Source organism: Gossypium arboreum, chromosome 4 (assembly GCF_025698485.1).
Source record: "Gossypium arboreum isolate Shixiya-1 chromosome 4, ASM2569848v2, whole genome shotgun sequence".
Classification (NCBI taxonomy): domain Eukaryota; kingdom Viridiplantae; phylum Streptophyta; class Magnoliopsida; order Malvales; family Malvaceae; genus Gossypium; species Gossypium arboreum.
In genome coordinates, this window is record NC_069073.1 from 4,125,700 (window position 1) to 4,144,593 (window position 18,894).

The following is an 18,894-nucleotide window of genomic DNA, read 5'->3' on the forward strand; positions in this document are numbered from 1 at the left end:
CTTGAAATACTAAAATACTAAAATGTGCCAACTTGTACATACGTCCACCCAAACAGTAATTAAGCAACTCACGCAAGGAAATGCCCAACAAGCTTAGGAGTGCACTGCATTATTGTTGCATGTCCCATATTCGTTTTTACGTAAGTAGATTTTCTTTTATATACTAGGATGAGGTAGTACGGTTCGAGTCCGTGTAAAACGAGTACTTAACAAAAAATTTAATCACCATTCAATTCAAATCAAGACAAATTAAACACATCAGTTAGTTTATTCATATGTAAATATGAATTATATTTAGACCCTAGTTAAAGTAAAATTAAAATCTCATCTTATGTGTTATTTATTATCGTTTCAATTCTATTATATTTAGAATGCTATATATTTAAATATAAAATATATAAAAAATATATTTTTCCCAAAAATTCAAAAAAAAAAGTGTTATTTACTTAGAGTTATCCATAGGCCAAGCCTAGTTGGGTTATTGTCAAGGTCAAAAAAAATTTCAAAATTCAAACCCGCTTTTGGTTCACCCCACTCAATCCTATTTCATTTTTCAAAATAATAAAATATTTAAAATATATTTTTATATTATTTTTATAATAAAATTTAATTTTAAACATGTTTTTAATATTTAAATTAAATTAAGGTCGGCTCGCCATAAGACATAAAAGAAATTTGTCCAAACTCAGTCCAAGTCGAGCCTATTCAAAGTTTGTATCATTATTTAAAATTATTTTATAGTAATATTTTACATGTTTTATAATTAAATTTATATAAAATAGTTTTGATATATAATTAATCTAATTGAAAATTTAAAAAATATTCAAATTTGATTTAATATGGACCAAATGAATAGCTGAAAGTTCGGAAAGATCTTATTACCATTCATGGAGAAATTTAAAAGACATGCCTATGGGTCGGGCAACTTGCACATCCAGGCTCAAGCTCAATTTATATAATAAAAATATTTTTAAATTAAATTAAATTATAAAATACTAATATAACACATATTTTTAATATTTTATTACTTTTTGAATAATAAAATGAACTTTTGAATAGGCGGGACCAAAATAATCTGGACTTGAAATCTTTTTGGACCCAAGCCACGGCCCAATCATTAATAGGTCTAAGTAAATAACATTATTTTTATTTTTAAAATTTTAAAGAGTTTTAATTTTTCACAATTTTTAAATATTTTCTAATATTTTTATTGAAAATACAAATAACTTTTAACTTTTGAAACATTTTTTAATTGTTTATATACAAAAGAGAGTAAGGACCAAATTGACACAAAATTATAAATAATGAGGATTAAAAAGTTATTTACCTTTTATTATAACAATTAACTTAACCATTCTGACAACAAAATTGATGATGGAGGGATAAAGATTTTCAAATAAAAAAAATAAAAAAAAGACATAGGGACTTAATGTCTCAAAACTAAAGTATATGGACTATATTTTAAAATTTAAAAAGTATAGGAACCTTTCGCATATTTAAATAAAAAATATACATATATTAAAGACAAAATGGTTTGTAGAAATGGAAAAAGTTGTATGACATATATTAAAGATAGGATAGTCATTTGGTACAATGCGACGGAAAATTTTAATCCACAAGTGAAATTGAAATTTTGTCATATATTTTAAATTTATTTAAAAATAAAAATAAATAAATAAAAGAGAAGGGATTGATTTACGTAATGTAAGACTCATTAGTTTTACCTAATATTTTAGTAATTAGATCAAATTAAATTTATGGCTGAGATTAAAATATAATTTTTTTATTTTCCTAATTTTATAAATAAAAATCTATAAATAATTTTTACATAATGTAAATGGATCTCTTTCCTAAGTAAAAATGTGATAAAATCTCAACCGACTTATAAAATAAAAACTTTCCATCACTTGTATACCAAATGATAATAGCAAATTGGCTGATATTGTTTTCGAAAATCGATAATTTCCAAGTTTTAGGCTTTGTTTAATAATTTATTCAAAAATTAAATCAACTAAAATTTAAAATTTAAAAAATACTCAACTCAGTATTATTATTAATTGAATTAATCAAAATTTTAAAACCGTTAACCGAATTGAATTTTTAAAAACTTGTTAATTAATTAAAATAAATTTAGTTAATTTAGGCCAATCGAAATTAACCAAAATTTTACATATTATTTCTTTTATTTTTACTTTTACTTTTTTTAATTTTTTAATTTTCAAGTAATTTTAGTTTTCATAATGCTTTTTATGCCATTATAAGAATATATATCTATTAACTTTATATTTTGGGCTATTTAACCTATTGGATTTATCTAATATATTGGGTCTACAATATATTATTATTAATTTTGATTAATAAGTTAATTCGATTCAAATTCAATTTTAAATTGAATTAACCAATAACTAAAATTTCAAAAATCTTTAATTAAATTATATTTGGTTACCAACCAATTACTTGAACTAATTTGATTTGTTCGGTTAAATCGAAAGGTACATACCCTACAATCAAGTATATATTAATTTAATTAAATAAAAATAATTCTTTAAAATTTAAAGACATAATAATAAATTTAGCGCTTAATGTTTACATCTTTTGTCAATTTAGTTTTTATTCTTTTTTTTAGTTAAATTTGACCATCAATTTTTTAAAAAAAAAATTGAATTTACCCACCACTCTTTCAAAAAGAGTCGAATTGTTACTTTTTTAACGACATTACTGATTATTAAATTTTTAAACATAGTAGCTTGCATAACAATCTATGTGTTATATAAAATAAATAATGTCATGTCAACATGAAATACACATGGACTGCTATGCAGGTTGTCATGTAAAAATCATTAAAAAATAATGCTTCAATTAACATTTTCATTTTAAAAAGTGATTTAACTTTTTTCGAAAGTTTAATAGTTAAATTTAATTTAAAAAAAACAAATTGACAAAAAATATGTGTTGAAGACTAAATTTATCATTACGCCAAATTTAAATAAGATAAAAGTACTATTTAAGAATTCAAATTAATTAAAATAAAATAATTATTAAATTTTAATTTCAATTCAAAGACATTTCTTTAATATCTAAGCCTAAACAAAAAGTAAATTTATCGTATCTTCACCAACAATTGTTGTGTGCAATGGTAAAATATATTACACCTAAAAAATAACACATATTTGAACTTTAAAATGATATTACTAAAAAAGATAACCACAAATACAAATATAAATTGTAAAACCGATATAAATAATACCAAAAAAAATTCATATGACTCTTCCTTGGTCACACTCACACCTAACAAATCCATTTATTTCAATTGTTAAGTAGGTAATGGATATAATGTGTCACGTGTAGCTCATACTAATGTAACATTTTTTCATGTAAACGGATATTTAAAAGAATTAATAATTATTTGAAAAATGAATAAAAAAGTGATATAGACATGGACACTTATTGTAAAATCTAACAAGCAATTCCACATGAAACTAAAATTTTCCACTTCTACAGCTAAATCCATTTAAGATGCACTCCATTTAGCACCACCCAAAGCTGTTCAAATCTTTTTCATTTATGATTTACACCAAAAAGAAAAACTACTTCAACTAAATAAATACTACTACTTTTCATCCCCCCCAAAAAGAAAACCTACTCATCTTTACTTACATAAGAAAAAGAAAGAAAGAAAACCAGTTGAACAAACATGAAGTCTGCTTATGGGGTCCCTCTCTTTCTCCTCTTTCTGTTCTTTTCATCTTGTTTCTTCAATTACAATGAGGCTGCAACTATGGGTCAAGTAAGTCAAAATCCTTGCTTCTCTTTGATTTTCACGTCAAAGATTTGAGTGTTTTCATTGTTTATGGATTTGAAGGTAAATGGGTCATCTGAAATGGTTCCAATTATGGAAGAAAAGATGGTGAAGATGCTGATGTTGTTTAATGAAAGCAAAAGGAATTTAAGGAGATTTCAGATATGTGCGGTTTGTACTTGTTGTGGTGGAGCTAGAGGTGTTTGTTTGCCATCTCCTTGCTGTTATGCCATCAATTGCAACATTCCAAACAGACCTTTTGGTTTCTGCTCTTTCACTCCCAAGACCTGTAATTGCTTTGGTTGCCATCTCTAAATTCTTTCTGTTAGCTATCTCCGGTGGGATTTGTTCATTTTTTTCCAAGATATATGCTAAGCACTGTTTTATTATTTCTTTTTTTCAAAGATTTGTGATAAAATATATTGCATGTTTTAATAATGAGAATATTATTTATGGTATAAATTAATATTAGTGGTTAGTAGGGTGGAAATGTTTGTTTGTATTCATCACAATGATTAATTATTTTATTATTCTTTTCTTTACTTTCTCGTTATGTATTAATGGGTGAAATAGTGAACAATGCAACTTGGAACAATCCAAGACATTCATCTTGTTTCGATTTCAATTAATTTGAAAAATGTTCACACAATTCAGTTCGATTCACCCCGATCCTATATATATAATGTATATACATTTCAAATGCTTTAGCTTCATGTTCAACAATATCTTAACTAGGGACATAGCCTTTTTTTTTTTTTAGAGGAGAATTTGTCAAAACAAGTCTCAACAATGGATGAGCTAGGGAGGAAAAGGTGATGGTCCAAAAGGGAATTGATTCACCAAAACAGCAATGAGTCGGAGAAGGATAAGAGGAGAAAGAAGTAGGTTGTGAATGTTATGGAGGTTGGTTGCAGGGATGAGTAATTGAGGATTGCTTTAGGGGAAGAATATCCTTTTTTTATTGATCATTTGGAGGGTATTCATAGGGGAAGTCCTCTTGTCTTGTAGTGGTGACGTGACAAGCTAGTTCTCATCATGGAGTATGTGAGGGATGTATGCAGTGAGACCCATTCTGTTATGCTTTATAAAAGAGAACAATATTGTTATACTCAGATGGACCCTAATAATTTTTGAGGAAAATGTTCACACTAAAAAACTGTAGCCAAATCATGGTGAGCAGGTAGCCTAATGAAAGGAGATGTTATCCTCTATTAGTGGGTGGTACATTCAAGAGATTGAGTAGTTAAGGACGATCTGATGGACGGAATGTAGAGAGTCATCTTCAAGTATCCACATGGCGCTTTTTAAAAGTATCACATGTCCAGTCCAAATTGGGGTATAATAGAATTAAAATGTAATTTCACCAATATATTATCTTATATCTTTATAGTTTTTAGAAAGACTAAATCAAAATTTAATCATTTTTAAAAGACTAAACTATAATTTTATTTAAAATTTTATAAATGTTGAAGGGGTTTAAAGAAAATTTTCAATTTTAAGGACTATACTTCTAATAAGAGTAAATCATTGTTTATTTAGACACAAATAAAGTACCTATGATTCAAACACAGTAAATGGGTTTTGGGGTAAACATAACATAAAATTGATCTTAACATTATTTAGGTATAATTACCATTCCACCTCGAATTATAAAAGAAATTTATTTTAGCTCTTAAATTTATTTCCATTTTTTAACTCTATATATAATGAAAAGTTAACTTTTCCATTAATTCGCTTCGTATTTCAACACTAATATTGTAATCTACCGTTAGTAATTAATTAATATTTTTAAAAATAAAAATAAATGTATAAAATTATATATTTTTAAAAAAATATTAAATACATGTTCTTCTCTTTTAGAATTTAATATTTTTCTTAATTAAACTAAAGTAAAAATATATTTTATTTTATTTTATTTTCATGTGCAGATCACATTTGTAGGGAAGGTAGGATGAATCCTTTCTTCATTCGTCTCTCTCTCGATAAAAATCCAGAAAAATAAAATGAAAAGCCAATATAATTCACATATAAATGGTTTAGGTGCATAGTTCCATTCAAATCAAAGCAGAAACAAAGAAAGAGAAAACCCTAGATTTTGGGGATCTAGGTCATTTGCGTATTTCATTCTCATTTGAGTATTTGGGGATCTACGTCTGCTCCTCAACAGCGCAGACTGCTCTTCAACGGCTCGTGAACCAAACCATTCTCGTTGCTGTTCTCTGAGTTTGTTTTGTCAGATTTTAAAGTGCTCTATATTTGGGACCTCTTTCCATGAAAGAAAGAGAGAAACAAGGTTGAGAGAATGGAGAAGTGGTTGAAAAGAGATTTAAATGATGGGCTTGATGTCGAGAATCGTTTATCTGTCCATATTTTATGGCTGTTTTTAAAATTTTTCTCCAAAAAACATGAAAATATGAGTTTTGCATATCTATTTTTCTAATACAGTCTCTAATCCACATATTTCTTTATTAATAATAATATCGTGTATATCATGTGAATCGAGTTAAATCTGGTATATTTCAATCTAAGATTCAAGTTAAATTTATGAATTTTCAGCACCAAAAGTTTAAAAAAGTCATAAAGGCCTACTTTTTGGCAGTACAAAAATGTGTGTTCATTGGCAGAAACAGTGAAAAGGTATTTTAGATGAGAAAAGTGATTCCAAAAGTAAAAGCTTTAAAGAGGTGCTTTTTTGGGTTGACAAAAACTATTTTCAATGTATAATTTGTATTTACTTTTATGGCCATTAAAATATTCACATATTTACATATTCATTTTCAATCAAAAGGGCCTATTTCAGAGTTATAAGTTGGTAGTTCTGCTGACTCAAAGTGCTGATGATAACATGAGATGACTTAAAACAGATCCACAATCAACAATTGTAGTCCTTGTGCTGCAAGTGTTTTCCGAAATACATTTTCAACACTTGGCTATGTGTCTCTGGTGTGTAGCCAAATTCCGGCAGCTGATGCTTTGAGTCGGGTGGCCCAGTTGTATGAATAGTGGGAGCATATGAAATTATTTAAAAAGATGAGGTTTTGTAGGTGGAAATGCCCTAAATAGCAGAGGATTTAAATAATGGTGAGCTTGGTGGATAAGAGAGTTGTGGTGATACTATTAATGCATATAGATATTTAGGTACAGCCAGCGCAAGTATTATAGGGTAGTTGGTTGTTGGGTGGAGGCAATTAAGCCCTTAGCTACAATTGTGAGTTGTAAGGTGGTGTTTTTAATATTTGTAGACTCATTAATGTCTGTTTGTAAAGCATGAAATCCCCATAAGAAACTGTAGGTTGACTCTCTTCTTTTACCAAGGAAAAAGGAACTCTTGTTGAGGGATAAGAGGATTTAGAGACACATTGTGTATTTGTTGCCTTTATAGGAGTGATCTGCTAATTTCATTCACCATCCAACAACATGATGGTAACAGCTTGGTGCACAAGTTGTAATGTTGAAATTCTTGTTATACCTTCACACAATCTGTCTTACTCTATGGAGATGGAGATTTTTTACAAAGATTTAATCAGTTTTTATTGAGGATAATTCATCAATACAATGTATTTTATTAATCATTATCTAATGAATAATGAAAGTAACTAAGTTTTCTTGTCAATTAAAAATATAAAACTTCTAAACAACCTAAATTCTCGAAAATATCTTAAAAATAGGAATAAATAAATAACAAAACTAGAAAATTTAATAAACACAATATTGGTCTTATATATAATCAAAATTAAGTCTTATAATTCTCGTAATAATATCGTTCAAAAAATTCTGTTCACGCAGTCTTCACTAAAATGACCATTAACTTGAGTTTTCTAACTCAAGATCAAGTCATTCAAATTACGTTTCTAAGTTAAGAGATAGCTCTTTCATCAATTCAAAGACATCTTGACTTAGAAATGCCTGGATTCTACCAAAAAATGCATCTCAAGTCAACCGAATTTGTAAACTTGAAAATTGATAGTTTCAGTGAATTGAATATAATAAATTTCATCACATTCGTGCATGTACCAATCCAAGCGATATTTGCTGAACAAAATGAAAATAATATACAAGATTTTTTGGTGGTTGATGAGAATATATTTAAACATTTTCAGAGATAATTTCCCAAGTAAATTTTGATGACTATTGTAAATAAATTGTGCATTGCTAGATAACTCAAAGAGATCAAGATTCATCCTTGCAAAACCAAAAATTGTCCCACTATGTGATAAGCTTTAGATGTTCTATAAATAAAGGGCATTAAAGTGAGAACTATAGGAGTTTTGAGAGAGTTTAGAATGCACAATTGAGTTCAATTAGTGAGTAACAATTTACCTTAGCAAGAAAGTTGAGTGGGGGAGAGTTTATACTAAATGTATTTGGATAAGGCTACAATTATCAATAGTTCGGATAGATTTGACTTAAATCAGTGCTTGTACCCTAATATTTGCTATAGTGGAATTCTTCTCCAAGCATGGCCCCACAGATGTAGGTTAGGTCCAGGCTGCATAACAACTTGTGTTCAATCTTTTATTCTTTTTGTGTTTTATTTATAGGTGTATTGCTTGTTGTACAAAACGGTGTAACCATATGGCTTGGTTCACCTCACTACCATGACTTCAAATTTTCAATTGGCATTAGAGTCACACGCCTAAAGGATTTGGTGATATCATGTTAGCTTTGATGTCTCAAGTTTTTGATATAACAATATTTAAGATAAATTTTTATTAATTAAGTTATTTAGTGATTAAATATTTTCAAAGCATTTCAAAGACTTGCAAAGCACTCAAAAATATGTTTTGAATGTGGTTTAATTTGTCCAAATGTTTTTAAGTAAATACCAAACTATTCTAAGGTTTTTAAGGCACTTTGGTAGTAAAGTCTCGAGACATATGGCTCTAAGTCTTGAGACAAGCAAGTCGGTAGCCAAACTTTGTTCCAAAGGTGCAAAGTCTTGAGACATAGATTGCATGGGCATGTCTGACATTTTTATTTTTTTTTATTTTAGATTTTGATTTAGTGCGGTGACATTTTTCTATTTCTTGTCAGAATTTATCGTCAGAGATGACTCAAAAATTTGCACTTGAATTGATATTTACATGCTTGTTGTTATATATTTCATTTATCCAATTGCTTAATACATTATTTGTATGAAATTTTGAATGAATTATGTACTATATTATTCTTAATGGTTGATTAATTATTTAATTGTTTGATGAACTATTACCTATATTTGATTGATTCATTTTTATTCGATTTTAATCAAATTGTTCATAATACTATAATTGGCGACTCTAGTAAAATATTTAGGCAAACAAGACTGAAAGGAAAGTTTGTCGTGTAAAAATTTAGTAGGATCGTGCTGAATAGTGAGACCGAAAATAATTATATGTCTAAGTGAGATCGAGAAAAGAGATTAGGTGATAACTTTTAATTTGAATTAAGAGTATAGGCAATTCAATGGAAATTATGTGTTCACTTAATAACAATTAGTAATTAACTTTCATTTTATGGTGTTGCATCGTTTTAGCAAGTAGAAAGTTGGTTTTATGCTTGTACAGCCTTAGCCTTGATCTAACACAATATCATCATGATAGTCAACTTCCAACCAGTACAACTTCTCATATTGATGTCCAAATGAATAGGGCTCGTCATAATTGTAGCAAAACCCTTGGCCCTTCAACTAGCCATCTCCTCATGACTCTACTTTTCAATAAAAAGAAAGATTTTTCCCTACTTGAGTTTGAATCGACCAATGTCATTCCACCACTTCCAGAGAATGGAAAAGGAAGTTGTTGTAGATATACCTCTAACATTAGAGCCCACATTGTTGCCAAGGCCCTTTCCATAGGTTTGACCTGTTAATCTTCCTGAAAGCTTTGTCCAAGCTCATATCTTTCACAAGGTAGGTGGGTTGATGCATCTCTACAACTAAATGAATGGAGCTGACCAATCCAGTCGTGAATAAAATCTACTTGTTGGTCTCTACAGACAAACAATGCATTTCATGTAATTATGGAGAGTGGATGGAAGATGACTATAAGTTATGAAAAGACATTTTTATAAATACACCAACATATCTTAAACTGATACTTGGTAACCGTTATAACATGAAATCAGTAAACAAAACAAAGGCACCTTATTTCTGAACTGTTTCTATATACATAATTTCTTTATTGCGACTAAAAAATGGAGTGACTTCAATTCTGGACCTGTATCGAATATAAACAAATGAACTGAACTTGGCAACCATAGGAGGAAAAAAGCTATCCAATCAAATCAGGTTCTCATGGCCAGTGGAGAGAACCGATTATAGTACCAGCTCAGTCTCTTCTGTTTTGCAACACCTTTAAATGCACAATGATGTATATATTTTACATGGCTTTAGCTGTAGCCGATGAACCACACGGCGATGCACTCATTTATTTGCTATTGATATGGATCGGCCCAGCATTTATCGTTCTTGACAGCTTTTTCCCATCGTTTTCTGAAGATATCCAACTCGATATATGACTGTCTCCTTACCTAAATAGATCAAATTCATACTCCAATAAGGAAAACATGGTGTTCTACAAACTTATATGACTACAAGGGAGTCGATGCCTAACCAAAGGAAAAAAGAAAAGGTGTTCCATCTGTTTTTGTCATCTTGTAATAATGAAACATTTAAAATTAGTAGTTTTGTTTCATTTGGTTGAAACTAAAACAGAAGCACCTAAATTTATCACACGTACGTATTTTGCATCATGGTGATACTAGATGGTTTTTTATTTTAGAACAGCATGATGAATATAATATGCATCTAACAAGAATAAGAATTCATAATGCAGGAGTCTCAAAAACATGGATAAAGATCGAATAAAAGGTAAGTTCAACTAGTTAAGGGAGCGGGACAACAGAATGCAATATACCCAGATACTTACTTCTACTCTAGGATCTTTTCCACGTCGATGAGAATATGTCTGCGATAAAGAAACAATCAATATGGTTAGCAAAGACAAAATACCTAAGTACCATAATATATTTGGAATAGAATAACAATGAACATAAATTTAATATAGTTTCATTTTCATATTTATGGATGGGCACATCAGCTAGTGCAAGCTAACCTGCACTGCTGAATTAGTTCACATTATAACTAATACAAAACTGGGCCAGTTTCTTATATTGATCCAGCCAGAAAAATACTGGGTTCAGGATGAAAAGTTCCTTTATGGTCCAAAAGTTGCCAAGGTCCTTTCTTCCCTTTTAAGTACCCATATAATACAGATCTCAGGCACCTGAAGACGTAAATGGGTGCTATAATTCCTATTAATGAGGAAAATAAAGGAAAAGTTCATTGGTCCAATATCGAACAGAAATCCTTAACTTCATTCATAATTGAGTCTAAGCAAGAAAGATTTCTCCATTCAGCTACACTTTCTACAATGATTGATATTATGTCCTAAACAAATGTGTTCCATATTATGTTTGTTAATTCTAACGAGCACAAGGGAGGGAGGGAGGGATTATATTGACACAACAGTAGCATTAAAGTACTAGAATGAACCAGGACTTGAGATGCAACAATCTCCAAATTGCTTAGAACCATATCCAAGGATCATATTGCTTAAATACAGAAAATAATGCACCATTAATATCTCATTGATAAATCTGTTAAATATCTAACCTTGTTTCCACCTTCAACAGTAGAGTGATTCTTTTCAACTGTGCCCCCTAGTGTAGGGCGATTGTAGTGGACTATGTACTCAGCATCAATAACCCCAATATTTTTAGTTCGATCACCCTATTAAAGAAAACAAGTTATGCAACATTCATTTTGGCTTAACAAATAGAAGGGAAACCCGTTTAAAAGTAGCTTGCCTGTGCACAATAGCCAAGTTGCATATCTAAGCCCCATGCATGAATCAAGTCATTCTGGAAAACCAAATAAATAAAGGAGAGGTAAATAACAAACCAAGGATGTGACTTTAAAAAATAACGGATGTAGGAGACAATTTTAAAAACATTTAAATAACAGCATTAAGGGACATTCACCATCTTGCAAAACCAGAGATGTTTAGTTAATTTAGCTCCATAATAAAGATGTATCATCTTGTATTCTGCGCTAAACAGTATGCTAGCGAATATATATATAGCAATTGACCTCCCTACCCCTCCCAGAAAAAGGAAAAAAAATAAGGAAAAAAGAGTAAGGAAGGCAAACCTGAATCATGTACCATACACAACGCCAGGCAGCTCTTGAGAAAACAGGGGCCATCATTTCTATCCATCTGTAACATTCTCTTCTTAATTCATAAGTAGAACCAGCATTTGAGAAATACTTTCAAACTGAATAATTTTGTCAAATTGCACTGTAATTGCTGAAGATAAGCATAAATTCTTTTGGAAGTATCAATAGAAAAGATACCCTTGACAACAACAGAAATAGAGAGAAAAATATTTAGTAATTTCACAACATAAAACTTTACCCTGTGCATGGAGGTGCCTTACTATGGCCATCACAACTTGTCCTGTTAGCACCATGTTTAAAAGTTCTCCTGCAAATAGAAACCATACACACTGATGCAATGTAAGAAACTAATTTAAATACACTGCATTTTAAACAATGCCTGTGTGGTTTGGAAAATACAATGAATTCATAACGGAAGTAGCATTCAGAATAGATACAAGAAATAAATGAATAGAAGAACCTGTGCACTATTGATTTCCTTCCACGTGCAGTAATTTGATGGTGTACCTCTGATTTAGCAGTATCAAGAGCAGGCTGTGATATTTCTAACCCTTCGCGCTCAACAATTGACACATATCTGACAATACCAAATTAGCTTCTATTTCAGTTTCAAGTACTTAGTAAATAGATCATCAGTAGAAATTATATAAAAGATGTGGCCCAAACACTTTCTCAGTTCTTTTTAATAAAGATGATAGCAAAAGTTAGCAGACATAGGAAACAATTTCTTAAGCTTTAAAGTAACTATCACAATTTCATCAACATATCACCAGCTTAACCAATGCTCTCTGTCAGCTCTGCAGTCATTCTCGACTCTTATGAGCAAACTAAGAGTAGCCTATAGCTATAAGTACTACAAGCTAGAACAAGAATTCTTGAATAAAAGCCATCATAAACTTCCTCATCCTGCAACTTTCATTTGTTATCATGCAGCAGATGCTTATTAGAAATATTTTTATACTTGGATAGTAATGGTATTTCTTTTCATAAAGCAACGGGAATGAGCAAACTTCTGTCAAATTTATGTTATAGTTCAAATTTCAATTTACTTTTTCGGGTGAAAATCTTCAACTCCAAGGTCCTCATCCCAAAGGAAAATGTAGCTATAATCCCAAACAATATCAGGGTGTAAGAAACGCTTTGCAAACCACCTAGTCACCAAGAAACAAAATCCAGAATGAGATTTAGAATAATGCTACTTCCAATATAAGCTGCTATTGGTTTGGAAGCCTAAGATGTCTTACCATTTAGTTTGATTGCGTGCAGAAACATGTATGACTTGATCACTCCATGCAAAATCCTTCCATTCATCAACAATACCATCATAGTGGAAAAGCATTACAACAAAACCACTAGATAGAAACTGTACAATTATAAACAAAGAGCAATCAAATTCAAATATATATATATATATATAGAAGCAAAAATTATATGTACTGATCAAAGGAATTGTATTTTACCTTTTTGACCATTTTATGGACAATATCTTTTTGCTTTATTCCAACAGCAACTGCAAATAAGCTAGTGGAGACCTTCTCCTTCTTTACAAACAATGTGTGCACATCATCAGAACAGAGTTCAATATTAAAGTCTGATAGAGGAGACATGATAACTTTGATTGAAACTTCCGTCAGTCATTTCATAAACTTTTACCTTTGGGAAGCCCCATAAAGGTCTCATTTGCAAGTTAGATGTATTTGTGATGATGCCTTCAGGCAATGGTTCACTTCCAAGGGGCTTGCATTGGCTCTAAGGATATATACAAACATAAGAAACTACAGTCAGAATGTTGATTGCTAGAACAGAAAAATTTTCAGAAATAAGGAATGCGATTAAGTAAAACCTTCAAAGACTCATAAACAGACCTTGCACTTGTTTGAGCTTTGCAAAAAGTCAGTCACTCCCCACATAGACATCTTCTGCATGAATGAAACAATTATTATTCTCCAACAAATCTATTGCTTTCTATTTTATCTGTGACACCAACTTCCAAATAAATTGATAGTAACTTAAACTGTACACTGATAACACAAGTAAAAAGAATGGGATCCATAGACTATTAATCTGCGGAATGATAATGAATTAAACTAGGTTTTTTTTTGTGAAAAACACACAAAAAGATGCTCATTCACAAATATAGAAAGTGAAATACGTGGATTTACAGTCATATGATATGGATTACAGAAACAAAAAATGGCACATATACCTCTTTATTTGCTGGTGCGACATATGAACTCCCAAGGAAGTAAATTATACAAAGCAGAGCAGTAGCTGGAATAAGGCTACATAGACATGAGCTACAACTTTTCCGTTCAGTAACCAGAGGTATCTGTCAAGAAAAAGGACATAAAGGCACAATAATTTAACTATCTAAAGAAATGGAGGCAAAAGCCAACAAGCAGATTAGAGGGCACAAATCTCGCAATAAAAAAACATTATAAAGTATAGACCCGCAAAATATAAACACCGACACGGCTTTATATGGCAATTTGGGTCAGGTGATTAGTGCTTGATGCCTCTTCCCCGCCCCAACAAGCTTCATTGAAGTGTGAGGGTGAAGCAGTTAATTAATAAGTTTCATAGCATAACATCAGGCAACAAATGCATCACTGAATATATGTTTTTTGTGCATTTAATCTTTTACCCCCAATCACTACAAACGCTAATATCGAAAGAAATTCAATTTTTTTTTTTTAAAGATGAAAAGTTTACTCTACTCACAAAATCCAGTAACAGTAGAAGGAGTTCTCATAGAACTATAAATCAAAACATGGCTTTACAGAAAGCAGAAACAAGCTAAAATTTCTAGTAAAGTGAGAAAACAAAAAGATTTAGAACTGGAAAGCTGGAAAGTAACTTTTGCAGTGCATAACATGATTATGATTATGATTATGATTAGATTAAAAAAAAAAAAACCAAAAGAACTTACACAATCTCTTGACTTCATATCAATGAAACATAAAAGAACTTCCACTCTTTGGCTTTAAGCTAAAAAAAAAAAAAAATAGGCTGCTGCATTTATTTTTGTTTTCCCATAAACTTGAGTGGTTTTCACAGACAAATAAATAATGATTGGAGAGAGATTAAAAATAATAATAAAGAGTTTGAATTTCTTTATTAAATTTTTTTAAAATAAATTTTTATTTTTCTGATTTAAAATTTTCAGTTAAAATAAATATATCAAATCCATCAATTTTAATAAAAACCACTGATTAAATTACAAATACTAATTAACCTATAAAAGAAAAAATAAATATTAATAAAAAGCACGAAGCCGAAGAACACGGTGAAGTGGAAAGACATGGCAGAGATTCGTTTCGTATCCCACGCGCCCAGGATTTTCAGTTTAGATTTTTATTTTGTCCTTATTCACTATTTAGCCCCAGAACTATACTTATTTTCACATTGATACTTTTTGGTATCAACCAATCAAAATATGCCATGTGTCCTTCGTTGACCGTTGATGTAGTTGTTGACCGATGCATGATTGTTTATTAAAATAAAATTTTATTAAAATTATAAAATCTATTTAAAATATATATAATTGTAAAATAATGTTTTACAATTTTTCAATTATTATTATTATTTTGATAATTTAAATTTTTTATAATTTTAATAAAATTATATTTTTAATATTTTTGTTCAGTCAAGGAGGACCAAAAAGTATACCAGAACTATAATTCAGATATTAAATTAGGAAAAAAAATGTTTTAAGTATCAATGTGGAAAAATAAAGCCTTTTATTTTTTATTTTTTGTGACTGCCACATTTGGCTTGAGAGTGAAAACGACATAATTAGGTTTGGGGTTTTCCATTTAGACTGACCTAAAACACGGTTTTCCTATTTCATAGACTTGTCTTTTTCCCATTTTACACATTAATTTGATTCCTTTATTTTCTTAAATAGTTATTTTAATATGATATCTAGAAATTTTATTACACGTGTATATGTGTAAAATTATTATTTAGAATGTGAAGATGCGTTTAAAAATAGGATAAATTACATAAATAGTCACTCAACTGTTAAATTTTTTATTTTAAGCACTCAAAATAAGATGTTTACAATTTAAGCACTTATTTTACATAATTCATTCATTTTGGTTACTCCTGTTAAAATAACAGGTAACAAGTTAATATGGTAGTTTAAAAATCAGTATAATAACAAATTTAGCCCTCAACTTTTACATATTATATCAATTCATAATTTTTAAAAATAACTCTCAAAATTTACAAATATTCTCAAGTTTATATTAATTCTAAAAATAAAAAAATTTAAATTTTATATTAATATTAAATAAATATAATAAATTAAGCTTCCTCCAAATTTCTTCCAATCAAGTTATTTTAATGAGATTTTAATAATTTTTTATCTAACTAAATTTAATTTTTATACCCAATTTTTAAACTACTAAATAGGTTCCTACAGCACTATTTGCATAATTAAACTATATTGAAACAAAAGGAGGAGTTGCTTACATTAATGTTAACATTAAATGATTAATTTTTATACGATTAATAATTTAACTGTTGAATTTATCAAGATATCTGTACTTATCATGCGTGTAAATTTTAAATCGATTTGATATTTCTATCATCGACTAAAATATTGTCTATATAAATATATATTCAACAATTAAAAGTTTTTTTTTACATTGAAGTATAGAGTGGGCAAAGTCTGGAAAGAAAAACACTTAAAACATTTTACATAAAAAGCAAAGCATTTTCCATTGATTTAGTATATTTTACACAATTAAACACCGAAAAATGAGAAAATATTTTCCGTGCAGAAACAAACATAAATTAGATTTTTTAAAGTACAAAATTAATTTGCAAATATTGAAATTTGAACTCATATCATTAAAACCAATATAAACTCAATTTCACCATCACAATTAATATAAATTATATCCCTTTTTTTAACAAAGAAATTTACTTTAAAAATCCACCAAATAATTTTTTTTTATTTTTATTACTTTCACTCACATTGTGGGTGTACAAATTTCTTATTAATAATGAGGTTGATTGAATTGGTGTCGCAAGTTAATTTGATACTAATTCAAGATTGATGAAAGATTTTTTTAAAAAAATTAAGTTACCACTCTATACATAATTCAATTGTTCAATAAACCTTTTATAACTATATTTTAATGTTAAATTTTCGTTTCACCAACATGATAACACTTCGGCATTTTGATAACATGTTAAATAATACTACTTAACATGATGGCAATTCAATGTGCTGTGAAAAATTGACAATACGAGCTAGAAAACAATTGGAGTGCATTTAATTTTTTTAATCACATATATATATTGACCTATTTAAATATATTTTTGAACATTAAATTGTCTCAAGAAAAGTATGCCAAGAATCTTGTCAAAAGGTTTGGTTTAAAATCTGCAAAGGCTACCAGGATACCTATGTCAACTAGTGTGAAATTTAGTTTGGATGCTGAAGGAGTGCCCACAGAACCAAGCACATTTCGAAGTATGATTGGAAGCTTATTGTATTTGACAGCAAGCAGGCCTGACATTAGCTTTGCTATGAATGTGTGTGCTTGGTTCTAATCCAATCCAAAGGAATCCCATGTCAAAGCTGTCAAAAAGGTGATCAAGTATGTGAGTGAAGCTTTAGACTATGTCATTTGTTTATCTAAAGATAGTGTTATGTCCTTGGTAGACTACAATGATACAGATTGGGCTGGAAACGTGGATGATCGAAAAAGCTCCTTTGATAGTTGCTTCTATCTTGGTATTAACTTCGTTTCCCGGTATAGCAAGAAGCAAACTTCCATCTCACTTTCCATAGTTGAGAGTTGAGGCAGAGTATATAACAGCTGAAATCTACTATGCACAACTTATCTGGATGAAGCAAATGCTTGCTGACTATGGTGTGGCAACTTCAACCTCTGTTTTATGTGACAACACGAGTGCAATTAACATATCAAACAATCCTGTTCAACACTCGATATGTCTCCTCTTTATCAAAGAACTTGTTGAAGAAGGAAAAATTGAGCTAGAGTATGTGAAAATAGGGAACCAATTGGCTAACTTCTTCACTAAGCCAATTAGACGATTAAACTTTGTCAATGAAATACTTTTAGTGTAAGATTTTTTTCAGAACATAGGAAAAATATATGAATTTTTAATAGGTTTATATATGGCATAGGTTTCTACATTCTTTTAAAATTTAAAATCTAGTCCTAATATTTTAATTTTGAAACATCGAATCCATATACCTTTTTTATTTAAAAATCTTGACCACTTCGTCTAATTTTCCTCTTTGTGTTCTTAACGTGTCAATTATAAAAAAGAAAAATAAAATTTTCATCCCTCAATATTTATAGTTTTATCAATTTGATCCTTATTATTTAAAATTACACAAAATTTATTTAAGAAATTCAAAATTCATTTTTTTCCATATTTTCAATAAAACAAATTTTTTATATTTCCAAAAGTTATGGAAAATAAAAACTTTTTAAAATTCAAAATGAAAATTGAAAAATAAATTAAATAATTCATTTAAGAAAATTCAAAAATTAAAGATATAAAAGCTCCAAAATTAGAAAAGAAATGTTATTTACTCATTGAATTGTAATAATATCTCTTGAAATTTGAGCTATTTTGTTTAGTTCGTACAAATAATATTTATGCTTAATAATTATATTTAACATTTATTTCTTAAAATAAAATATTTTATATTTAATTTTAACCCTTAAATATTTTTATTTTACACCGATAATAATATATCATTTTATTATTATTTAACATAAAAAAAAGAAAAGAAAATAGTGACAAGAATGGCAAATGAGAAATTATGCTCGATTAGTTACACATCCTCAAATTTTTTTTCTTTTTTTCTTTTTGTTCATGAAGGATA

General features: G+C 29.2%; 2 protein-coding genes across 3 annotated transcripts; one reads left to right on the top strand and one right to left on the bottom strand.

The window, feature by feature from the left end:
• Positions 1–3,602: 3,602 nt before the first annotated feature.
• Positions 3,603–4,399, top strand: LOC108459722 (uncharacterized). Its single transcript, XM_017759124.2, has 2 exons — positions 3,603–3,787; positions 3,863–4,399. Exons 1-2 carry the CDS (start codon positions 3,695–3,697, stop codon positions 4,112–4,114), a joined length of 345 nt encoding a protein of 114 aa, XP_017614613.1. The 5' UTR covers positions 3,603–3,694; the 3' UTR covers positions 4,115–4,399.
• A 5,429-nt stretch (positions 4,400–9,828) lies between these two features.
• Positions 9,829–15,378, bottom strand: LOC108458216 (uncharacterized). Of its 2 annotated transcripts, none has more exons than XM_053027177.1 (14): positions 14,947–15,378; positions 14,224–14,346; positions 13,883–13,933; positions 13,671–13,766; positions 13,478–13,558; positions 13,262–13,380; positions 13,067–13,168; positions 12,478–12,594; positions 12,256–12,324; positions 11,991–12,057; positions 11,648–11,701; positions 11,454–11,570; positions 10,708–10,746; positions 9,829–10,309 (listed from the first exon to the last, which is right to left on the bottom strand). In XM_053027177.1, the coding sequence occupies exons 1-14, from the start codon at positions 14,962–14,964 to the stop codon at positions 10,214–10,216; spliced, it is 1,149 nt and encodes a 382-aa protein (XP_052883137.1). In that variant the 5' UTR covers positions 14,965–15,378; the 3' UTR covers positions 9,829–10,213. The 2 variants fall into 2 exon arrangements, with proteins under 2 accessions (XP_052883137.1, XP_017613013.1); XM_017757524.2 differs by having other exon boundaries at positions 13,883–13,936.
• Between the last annotated feature and the right edge of the window lie 3,516 nt (positions 15,379–18,894).